The sequence below is a fragment of the Polypterus senegalus genome, chromosome 3 (assembly GCF_016835505.1).
Source record: "Polypterus senegalus isolate Bchr_013 chromosome 3, ASM1683550v1, whole genome shotgun sequence".
Taxonomy (NCBI): Eukaryota; Metazoa; Chordata; class Cladistia; order Polypteriformes; family Polypteridae; genus Polypterus; species Polypterus senegalus.
Window position 1 is genome coordinate 146,177,055 of NC_053156.1, and position 12,406 is coordinate 146,189,460.

Sequence of the window (12,406 nt, forward strand, 5' to 3'; positions counted from 1 at the left end):
TGAAACCCCAGTCTGCTTTGAAATCTTTGTATGGGAGAGACCTTGCTGATGCAGTATAACTACCTTTTGTCTTGTTGCTGTGCTCAATCTTGCCATTACATGAAACTGTCTTCATGAAACATGAAACAGCAATTTTTAACACCTGCCTAAAACTTTTGCACAGTACTATAAATTTAAAGGAACAACAGTATGGATTGTGAATCCCAGAAGCTCCTCCTGGCAGGCCCATTCAAAACTCACATATCTGCCCCATGGGACTACAGGTCCCAGCATGCTTTGTAGGTATCCGTGTGGGAATCCTAACCCTGGTATCTGCTATCTAGTGTATTGAGAGAGAAAATATTCTTTGACTATAGTGAACTTTTCTCCTTCCCCTTTTTGCCGTCCAAGTGCTGACATCTACACCGTCCTTGATTAAATGTCCACCCCTCCTAAAATGCATTCTTTACCTTTGGTTTTCTTTTAGCACAACACTTACTGGCTTGAGTAAAATGTAACTGACTTATCTATTGTTTTTTTCTTTTTCTATACCTTATGTCCTCCTTTTTTGTAATGTGTTTACTTATTTGCTCCTGGCAGCTATGAGATTGATTAATTATTTACTCGCTGACCCTTCAACTACTATCTCTGCTTGATATGCATTGATCCTGCATTACTTGCACCTACTTTAAATTTGAATACAAGCTCTTCACACACAAAGTAACGCTGCTTCTGTGCAGCTTATAATTAGAGGATAAAAAACCTTCATAGTGGGCAAGAACAATATTTTAGTAGGGTATAATTTAATTCACCTTCAATCTTGGAAAAAAAAACACAGTTTACTCAAGAAAGATGATGTTGGCATGCAGTGTACACTCTGTACCTTCTGTCAGTGAAACAACATTTACTGCATGGTCCATATCTGTGTCCTGAAAAGAATAATATTTTCAAGAACACTTAAATGGTTGTGGTATTGCTTTGTTTTCTACATAAAATGCATGTACATGACAGGTTCAGATGGCATAAAAGGGTAAACTCTGCAGGACATTCTTTTATACCAAAAGCAACATATATGCATAATGCCTCACTGTGACTGTGACACCGAAGTCAGAAGTTTTCTTTCTTTTTAATTTTCTTGATTTATAGTCATTCTGGTTTGTGTTCAGAACAAAGTGTGTGGGTATATTTATTTTTTTATTTACTTACTTACCTACTTAGTTATGTATTTATTTAAAGAGCTTCTATGAAAAACCAAGTTTCCTGCTGGGAATAAATGTCAATGTCATTGTCAACTTTATTTATATAACACATTTAAAACAACATAGGAATGCTGTGGCCAAAGTTCTTTGCAATAATAGAATTAAAGAAAAACTAACAATTAACATGAATAACATAAACAGAAATGAAATAAATGAACATAAATAAAATAATAATAAATAGAAGTAATGTTACATAATCACAATGAGGAAATCATCAGTATTACTGAAGGTCATGGAATTTAAGTGAATAGAAATGAGTCTTTAATCTTGTTTTGAACAGTTAAATTATAGACGACTCCTTTATATGATGAGGTGAAGAGTTGCACAGGCGAGGAGCAGCAGCTGCAAAAGCCCTGTCCCCCTTAGTTTTACACTTGGTACAAGGGACAACAAGAGACAACTGACTAGAAGATCTAAGCACTCTGGATGGCTGGCGTGAAACACACAATTCAGATAAATAGGCAGGAGCAAGCCCATGTGAAGATTTAAAAACTAGCAACAAGATTTTAAAATCATTTCGAAAACTGACAGGCAGCCAATGTAAAGAAGCTAATATTGGAGAAACAGAATCATATTTTCTTGCCCCAAACAGAAAGTGAGCGGTAGCATTCTGGACCAACTGTGACCTGTGTATCAGGGGTTTGCTAATCCCAGAATACAGCGAGTTGCAGCAATCAAGGAGAGAAAAGTTAAAAGCATGAGTAGCATTCTCAAGATCCCTAGAAGATAAAAAAAGGCTTGATCTTACCTAATAGACGAAGCTGGAAAAAGCAACTCTTGACTACAGAATTAACTTGTTTCTCAGAAGAGAGGTTACTGTCAAAGATAACACCTAGATTGCGTACTTGAGGTCTGCAAAAGACAGAGAAAGAGCCAAGAAGTCCAAGACCAATTTGGGCTTTAGCTGATGGACCCACTATAAGCACCTCCATTTTATTTTGATTCAGATCAAGAAAATTATTAGCCATCCAGGATCTTAGTTCAGAAAGACAGTTGTGCAGTTGACTTATTGCAGAGTTGCAGACGGGAATAAAGTATCTCTCTATTTGTGACTAATATTCTGTTATAATACTGTCACATATATGTGAATAAAGGTTTACACTTTAATATAGCATAAGTATTTGTACTATATTAAAATTAGCTTTATTCTAATAAAATAACTTTTCCTGTCTAAACTTAATTGACACTGTCAGGAAGTAACTTTTTAAATACATTTGGTGTTCACTTTTAATGTCAGGGTCTGCTTTTTAAAGGCATTCAAGTCACCATGACATTTCTCTGGAAACAATGTAAAATTTTTATTTTAATGGTAAAGCTAAAGGATACAATATCTTAAATCTACCTTTCATTATAATCCACTGCAAACTAATAAAATGGAATAATTCCTTATCTGATGTCATTGCATAAATAGATAAATAGATGGAGTGTTTTAAGTGTGTTTTATTGATCTTCATGTAAAGTCTGGTACTGCAAAGTATAAAAAGTGCAAACTATTACACAACTATACACACAATATAGTAGTGATCTAATAATATTCTAAAATACTGTATTTTCCAGTGCTAGTGTGTCTAGAATAATTGGCTAGAGTGAAGATATACTGTAGGCACAATGGGAGGAGGCATTATGCAGTCAGATAGCTACAGGCAAAGAAGAGCCTTGCCAGTGCCTCTTAGCACTTTGTTAGAACGTCTTTATCTTCAGATAATTGTGTTCACTCAATTAGCAGCACCTGGTCTTAATTTACTTTTGAAATTATAGCTATTCATACTTAACTGTTGTATATTAGTTTATTAATAAATAATGACAAATTGAATGTTTATGTGTTCTTTGTCATCCAAGGTTAGATTTATCAAATTTTAGTACTCTCTGATGACTAGACAAGTAATTGGGTCCTGATATGAAAAAAACAGATTTTAAAGAGGATGTACTTGCTAGAGATTGTGTAATCTGAAGTAATGACGGAATATACTATTTTCACAAATGTACAAAAGACTCTTTTTTTGTATGTCTGTCTTAAAGTCTGTGTGTTTTAATTCCTTATTTAGTCTGAAGTATGAGATTAAATAGTCAATAGATCTCATTTTCAGGTTGAGCCAGAAGTATGATTATAATTATCAGTTTTTTTTTCCATTTTCAGTATTTACTTGTTGCACAGTAACTGTTATTCAGACATCACACAATGTCTTTTTCATTATTAGTATGTTTTGCAAGGCATAAGTTCTAAAAGCAGCATCACTAAATGATGGTCATTTTTTGAAGCTGCAGGTACTACTATATGTGTTTTTGTTAGTTCAGAAAATGACAAAAAATCTTTTTCCCTGCAGATATGTCTTGATTTTTGGTTTCTTCAGTTCTTGGGGGCAGTCAATTAATGATAAGCCCAGAACTATGAAAACAGCAAAATGTTTTTTTTATTCACTGCAAGTGAATGTTGTGTATATCCATACAGCTTGAAAAGCCACATTAGCCATTAAATGTCTAAAGGCTAATATCTCAACCCAAGAATTCCAGAGAAAAATATATATTTTTCATTTTATTCTACAAGTTTAAAAGTTTACTAAGTAAAGTTTATTTAAAAGTGATTGTAAAGGATCAAAAAATCTATAAATTGTGTAATAGAGATTTAAATTGATTTTTACAAACTTTTCTAATATTTTACTAATAAACGATAATATTGAAATTGGCTGATAATTGCATATAGAGCTAGGATCAAGATTAGTTTTTTTTAGTAAAGGAATTACCTCGGTGTGTTTAAAATAGGAAGGAACACAGCAAAGATGAGCTGATACTGGTGAAAGCCTCAAGTAAAACAGAAATATCTCTAAAGAAGGTGATGCAGGTTTCATCTTGCTAACTATTGTAAACAGATTGTTAAGTGAAATCTGAGAAAATAAAGTAAAAGACTCTGGGTACTGAATGACATCATCACCTTATTCACAAAATGGTTAAGACATGTGTGGCAGTCATCAACTGAGAGAAACAAAACATGCTAGGGAGAAGATGTAACAATATTGTTAATGGTATTGAAATACTTTGGGGTTATTTTTGGCAAAATAAGAAGACCTAGCTTTTTTTACTGATTCATTATAAAAGTAAAGTAATTCTTTAAAATGTTTACGGTGGACATCTAAACCTGTAGACTTCAATAGATGTTCTGCTTTCCAACAGGAGCTTCACACACCACAATTAAGATTGTTAAGCCTTATCGAGAATAGCCTTGCAATGATCATTAAAAGAATTAACAAGGAGCTCAACATTATTATAAAAGCCAGACAAATTAAAACAAGCCAAACATATATGCATAATGAAGAAAATTCAGATATAACAGAGTCATCAATGAAGCGATTAGCTTTGTACATACAGTAGAAAAAGACTCTGAGCTAAATGAGATGTTAACAGAGATTGACTTATGGTGTTATCTTTGACAGCTTGCACAAAAATGAAGTTCCTTTTAGTGACCATAAGTGAACCATTTGCAAAAATTAATTGATGAGTTCAAAAACCATTAAAGGGCTATTGCAGATGAATTGCATACATAATTTTATTAATGGTACATTTAAAATTGGTAGTGTTTAAATTCTATATTATACATGTGTAAAAGAGTTTAAGTATATGTTATTAAATGTTATTACTCTCATGTAGCTTTTAGTCGTGACTGAGAAAAAAATTTAATGTCTTGTTTTCATGCAGAATAGATAGAAAAAAGTTTGATATAATACATGTTAATAGAGACCAATGCCTTACCACATCCAACCATGTGAAAAAAACACCTATGTGGGAAAAATAAAGAAAATCTTATGTTACTTGTGTTGCATATCCACATGTCAGTTATTTAGCTATATGCTCAAAACATGCAAAACACATGGTTTTTTGGTAAAATATTTTTAAAATATACTTCCGCAAAAAACTAAACGTACAACGCCTTTTTGAACTTACGATAGGTATCTTGACCAATGAATGAAGTGGAGAGGCAGATCTTCAATATGGTAGTGGTTGCTTTGACAGGTAATGCATTTTAACAGTTTAAACATGTTTCCTATAGTAGTGTAATGTTATTTTAACTGCTATGAAATAACATTGCTTATAAAGAGTGCAGCATAATTGAAATTGTAAATGATTGAAATTTTTATAAACTACTAACATGGTATTCAATTTTATTCTTTCAGCTTCGTCATTTGGGAAATGATGAAGTTCACATAGTATGGTCTGAACACTCAAGGGATTACCGAAGTGGTATTATACCAACAGACTTCGGTGATGTACTTATAATAATTTATCCAATGAAGAATCATATGTTCTACATACAAATTATGAAGAAGGCTCAGGTATGTATAAGTTAGTAGTGAAGAATTAGATTTGAATATTATTTTTTTTTTTGTAGTTTGGTACCTTGCTAATTAAGAAAGTTTACCATACATGTTATTTGGTATTATTATGTAACCTTCAGTTCCCAACACATGACCATCTGATAAGCATAATCATAATGCAATTATGTATCTAGCCAAAGAAGTGTCTGTAGATACAGTAGTTCTTTTCTATATTCCATAGAGTTTGGAGTTTAAAGAGCATCTGTTTCAAAATAAATGATTAACATTAATTTTCAATCAGCTTTTTCAGCTATTTCTGATGCATTGGTTTTATCTGTTATTCAAGTAAACAATTTTAAATAGAAATGTTTATTGACATATATTTTTGCACCTATTGACATTTTATTCTTTCTGAATTTACATAGATGTATTGCTAAATTCACAGAGAAAAACCTACTGGTGTAAATTGTTCAGCCATTGATAAATATTCATCCTTGACCTCTGCAGTAACACAATAACAGATTATACAATAAGTGGTTTATCTCCATTACAGAGAACCATCTTCTTCCCTCTTCTTTTTTTCTTTTTAGTTTTCATTATTTACTGGTTAAATTCAGCATATAAAGGATTTTTTTTAGGTATGAAGCTGTTTGTGCTGTAGTAGTACTTTGCATCTTTTCTCATGTCATTATCTTAAGAAGACTCAAGCTTTGAGAGATGCAACATCTGATTGTATGTTTATAGTACTGTATGTTTAAAGTGCCCTGTGTTCAATGTATAGTAACATTCTCTATTTAGGTGTTGTGAAATAATCAACCTTAACACACAGAAAAAGGTTTGGGGCAACCACCAGTATACTTAATCCCTGGCTGCAAAAGGGCAAATATAAGCAGAGTTGTGAATAGTTTCGAGTCCAAAACAGAACTGAGTACATGTGGAGGTAGTCTGGCGTTTATAGTAGGTCAGTGGAAGTGACGTCAACTGGCGGCTGGAACCAGAAGTGACATTTTTGTGCAGAACTCGAAGTGACGTCTTCAGGGCCGGACTTCCTGTCTTTGATCTGCAGAAATATTAGAGGATAGATTAGCGCACCCCACCGCCCCCTGGCCTGGCATGGAATTACCTTTGATTGCTCCTTCTACTTGCCTCCCATGTGCATGTATGTGACACGCCCCCCCCCCAGGCCAGACCCATTTGGTTGGGTGTACCTAGCCGAGAGGTTGTGACACCAGTAGATAGCATCAGCATTGATTTGCAGGACTCCACTGTAATAAACGACCGAAAACTTGTATGGCTCTAGGTCTAAAAACACCTCGTGACTTGCGGGTTCGAGTCCCTATGCAAGGCCATCCATTGTAAAGGTGCAAGTTCCATCACCAGGGTGAACTCAGGGCCCAGAGGGTAGTACCTCAGCTGAGTGATCGCCCACTTGATTGCCAAGACCTCCTGCTCCACAGCCAAATACCTGGTCTTCAGGTCAAGCAGTTTCTGGCTAAAGACCATGAGACCTATGTCCGAAGCGTCCATCTGGAGGATGAAAGGCAAAGAAAAGTTAGGCGCTTTCAAGCTTGGAGCTGAAGTAAGGGCCTGCTTTAAGTCACCAAATGCAGCTTCTGTTAGGGCATCTCATACCACATAATTTGGTTTCCCCTCCATGTGAGATTAGTCAAGGGTGCTGCTCTTTCAGAAAAACAAGGTACAAGCCGAAGATAGTAGCCCGCTAATCCAAGAAAGGCTTGGATCTGCCTCTTGGTTTTCGGACAGGGCCAATTCAACATGAATTCAATGAATTTAGAACATTGTGGTCTTACTGTACCCTGGCCCACCAGGTAGCCTAAATATTTGGCTGCGATTAACCCAAAGAAACATTTCCTTGGGTTAATGCGAAGACCTGCTTCTCCTAGTGACTGCAATACAGCTTGTACATGCTGTGGGTGTTCCTTCCAAGTGTTGGAATAGATGATTACCATGCCTCTCCTCTATTACACCTAGTACCAGCTTTCGTTTGATCTCCAGCCTCACTACAGCTGTTTTTGCTTCGGGACCCAAAATGGGCATTCTCGGACTATCACTTCGGGTTTTGTCACAATATCATGCACAACCAGTGAAGTTCAACCCTGTCTTTCATTCACTACCTCTGGGACAGACAGGATAACTGTTTCTACCTCCTGTCGTTGATGGGTTGTCAAATTCAGTTAAGGTGTAATTTGTAACCGAAGAGTGAATGGGGCAGACTGGAGGATGGGTTGGGATCCCTATTCTTCCACGGACACAGCAGATTTACAAAATATACCATTTCAATCAGTCGATGATTTGGTTGTTTTACCAAATAATCAAAGAGACCCTTCCTTTCCTTAACTTCATAAGAGCCTTGACAATGGCCCAATAATTGAGAGTGAAAGGTAGGAACGGGCACCATGCCCACGAATTCACGCAGACTTTTTGTGCCTTTTCCATGTGAGATTTAAGAATGGGACGGATTTTAGCAAATTGTGCGATCTATCTATACTAATAAAAGGCAAAGCCCTCACTCACTCACTCACTCACTCACTAATTCTCCAACTTCCCGTGTAGGTAGAAGGCTGAAATTTGGCAGGCTCATTCCTTACAGCTTACTTACAAAAGTTGGGCAGGTTTCATTTTGAAATTCTACGCCTAATGGTCATAACTGGAAGGTATTTTTCTCCATTAACTGTAATGGAGTTGAGCTGGAAGGGCGGAGTTTCGTGTGACATCATCACGCCTCCCACGTAATCACGTGAACTGATTGTCAACGCAGTGCGTAGAAAACCAGGAAGACCTGCAAAAAGCGCTTAAGAAAACATGCATTATATAATTGAGAACGCAGCGAAAAACAATAAGAAGCGAGCGAGTGACATATACTACCATATTCATGAGTGTTGCTGCCTCGGAAAGAAAGCAAGGTGTAAACCTAAACTTTAAACTAAGTTCATAGACAGGCTACCGCTGGCGTTTCACATGCCCACAGGTAATGCGGGATACAAGTTTAATGAGAGGACGTAGGATATAAACGAGAGTTTTGATCACTTTATAACTAAGTTAAAATTGTAGGTGAAGGGGTGTGCTTATGCAAATTCCGAGACTGTGTTTGTGGGGGATTGACAGTTAAGGCGGGTGGGGGAGTCACGTCATCATCTCCCCTCCCATTCATCTAATTTCGGTCTGAGCTGAGCTCAGCGGCTAATGCCGTCTTTCGAAGCAACTTTGTCAGACTGCCACCAAATACTCACAGAAAAATCCACAAGTTAATACACACGCTGTCTCTATAGAGTTTCTCCACACTGAATCCTCCAGGCACTACTTACAAAAGGTCACATTGACAATCGTGTTACGTTATTTTTAAAATCTTTCCTTTTCTTAGCACAAGCACAGCTGAGAAGCTTCGATGCATGTGCTCCATAACGCGTTAAAAAATAATGCATTTAATCACACTTTGCATTACAAGCAAAGGGAGCTTTTGTCAATGCATGATTTCCTGGTACTGTACACGATTACATTGATCAGCGCATCCCGATTCATTTTATCCTCGCACCACCTTAGTTTGAGAAGAAGTCTGAAAAATATGAGGTTAACACAGAAAAACATCACCAATTCAAGCTTTATGAATAATCGATTCGCCATCAATAATTGTTTTGGTAAAGCCATCCTCCTTCCATTTTATAATTTTTCCGCCAATAGCCATGATTAAATGAGCGGTAAATAAAGTAAGAGCAAAGCGAGGGTGACTTATTTAGGCAGGCATATATATGACAGCAACACTCATGACAATGTCAATCATGTTACGTTATTATTAAAATGTTTCCTTTTCTTTTCATTACTTCTTTAACACACTACTTCTCGCTGCGAGACGCGGGATTTTGCTATATATATAATATATGAATGACCTCCAAAGAGCGCTGAGACTTTTGATATCATGAGCGTGTCTGCAAAACTGTGGTCTCCTGCCCAGCAAAGTCGAGCAGCCAGCGCTGCATAGCTGTGCCGCCTTTGAGACGCTGACTGCGCTTCTGCTTTAAGTCAAAGTGAGCACTTTTAATTTTTTTCATCCTCCCCCTGCGCTATAGCCCAGACAAGTGCAAACACGGGACCCCTTTTCTACACCACGGCAAAATAATATTAAGGCGATTCACACTTTCTTTTGCATATACGATTATGAGGTCCTCACCTCGGATTATGAAACACGCACGAGTGGAGGACTGACAGTGCCATCACAGCCGATTAATGGCGGGGCGTCTCACCAGTCTACACAAGGCGATCATAACGTCAGCGAACACATCTCTCTATACTATATAAAAGAAAAAGGCAACTTTCCTTTCTTTACACCTTTTTTCCTTTTATCCCAAACCAAAGCCTTTCTGTCTTAACACTGCAGAGGACACAAAACTAATTTTCTTTAAATGCCGGTAAGGCACATTACCACAGGCGCAAATTTGAACGTTCACATAGAAAATGTAATTTCTATACCACAGCCGTCGTGTAGCGCCTTTCAAAAGGGATCTACTACCGAGAGATGATCCATATACATTTTAGCTGCTGTTAGTTACTTACCTGTTGTGTTACACAGTCTTTAAAATGTAGTTTACCTGAAACCACTCCAGTAGTGCTCAATGTACCTGTACTTCTTAAAACGTTAATGTTTTACTGTTTAATAACTTATAGACTATATTTTATTATTTTTCCCTTGCACTCAGTGACCAAAGCTATACACCTAGATAGGTATGTATATATATATATTGTGAACGGCACCCGGGCACAGACAGGCGGACATGTTGTTATCAAACCACCACACGTTTATTAACCACAATATTTACAATACTTAGGTCACACCGACCCAGTCACGTGCACAAACCCCAAAACAGTCACTCAGTCCTGGCCACAATGCCTTCTTCTCGGGCCGCCTCCACAACTCCTCTTGCCTCGTCCTTCTTCCACCCGACTCTAGCCCGAATGAATGGAGACGGCCCCTTTTATGGAGGACCCGGATGAGCCCCAGGTGTTCCCGGCAATCTTCTGGCCACGCCCAAGTGTGGCGGAAGTGCCGGCTGTCCTCCCGCTGCTCTCCGGGCGCCGTCATAAATCTTCCCCCCAGCACTTCCTGGTGTGGCGGGAGTGCTGGGGAAACAAGTCCCCAAGGCATTGGGCGCCTCCTGGCGGTGACCACGGGCCCCTACAGGGAAGGGCTTCCATGCCCTTGACCCGTGGCCCCAAAGCAACCCAGAAGGCAAACCCCCGTGGTCCAGGCAGGGCTCTGACCCTCTTCCGGTCCCTCCTGGCGCCCGGCCGGGTCATGGCCCCTGGCATCCCTGACAGTGCCCCACAGCCAGCGAAGACCACTCGTGGGTAAGAGCGACCCGTCCCGCGAGGGCAGCAGAGCCCCGAAACGGGTCCCACTCGAGGATAGCCGGGGTCCGGCCCCGCACTCCTAGCAGGGACAGGGGCGGAGACACAATCCGAGCACCAGCCCTTGGTGCATCCCTGTGCCTCGCACAGGTTGTGCTCCCCTTTACCGACACCCGGGGCCTCCTCGACGGCACCCCTCCGAGACCTCCAGCGCCCCTTTGGTCCGAGCCACTCGTTCCCCGTAGGCTCCTCCAGCTGTGGCGCAGCTGCGCGCGGCAGAGAGAACATTCCGCTGACGGCCCGACATCAGAGGGCTGTTCCGCCACGAAGGGGTTCCTTCAGCCCGCCCGGGGTCCGTCCCTACAAAGAGAACACAGGGGCAGAACCGCTGCCAGCACCCAGCTCGTGCCATGCACGGGCAGCGTTCCCCCCTCCAATCACCCCGGCACTTGCCTGATCGGCACCCTCTCCGCGGCTTCCGTGTCCTCTCGATGATGGAGTCGCCGGCACCGCCTGCTCTCTCTGCCTGCCTCAGGGATTCCCTCTGCTCCCCAGAGGGCAGCCAGCCATACGCGTGCACCCAGCAACGCGTCTCACCATATTGGAGGAAGCGCACCCAGCCGCTTAATCCTCCCTTCACTCGGACGCCTTGACGGTGTGCGACTCCGATAACCAACGCGAGCCCCTGTCCCGTCTGCGTCCCCTTCATATCGGAGGAATCGGCACCCAGCCCTTTATTCCTCCGTTCACTCTGGGACGCCATGACGGTTTGAGACTCCTTATGGAATAAAAGGCGCCTCTGTCCCGTCTGCGTCCCTATAGTGCGGCGCAGGACCGCAGCCGACTCGGGGGCGGGCGCTAGGACCCGGGCACTTAGCAGCCCGTGTCCATTCAGCGTCCTCACGGACTCCCCCCTCGCCCGCGCATACAGCCAGCGGCGCCGCACTCCTGTCGGAGGGCTGCTTACTCGAACTGATCGTTGTCATCACAGCCTTTTCAGCAGACCCTCCCGTATGCTTTACGGAGTCGGCTGTACTCACCGTCTCCGCTGTACCCTCCGGCTGGAGATTCCAGCGTCGCCCCCGCCCCGTTGTTGATTGAACCGTTCTCAGCGCCGCGAGCGCCTTCCTCTCCAGTTCCAGCACCTCAGCCCGGAGGGCACATAGCACCTGCAACACACGCTGCCCGGCGGGCTGAAGGGACACCCCCAGCTCCGCCAAAGCAGCCGGCAAAGACGGGAAGTGAAGCGGCGGAGCCTACCTTTCTGTCAGCCTCCAGCGCCGCCACTTCCTGTGGGCCTTCTCCTCCGCCCAATCGGGTCTCCCCTGCCCGTGATGGACATTCCTTGGTCCCGCCTCTGCAGTCATCGGCGGGCCCGCAAGACACACCGCCCAATCGCGTGCCTGTCAGGGGAGGGACTTCTGGTCCGCGCCATCTTGCCTCCCCTCCTGCGGTGGCGACGTCGCCTGCCGGCAGCCCTGCTGTTGCCAGCGCCTTTCG

General features: G+C 41.3%; 1 protein-coding gene across 1 annotated transcript in view; it reads left to right on the plus strand.

Moving 5' to 3' along the window:
- The window catches only part of ralgapa2 (Ral GTPase activating protein catalytic subunit alpha 2), a 627,566-nt gene that overhangs the window by 475,987 nt on the left and 139,173 nt on the right, over positions 1 to 12,406 (plus strand). The window contains exon 36 of the mRNA XM_039749771.1: positions 5,405 to 5,563. Coding sequence (XP_039605705.1) covers positions 5,405 to 5,563 — 159 coding nt within the window. The remainder of the gene's footprint in view (positions 1 to 5,404; positions 5,564 to 12,406) is intronic.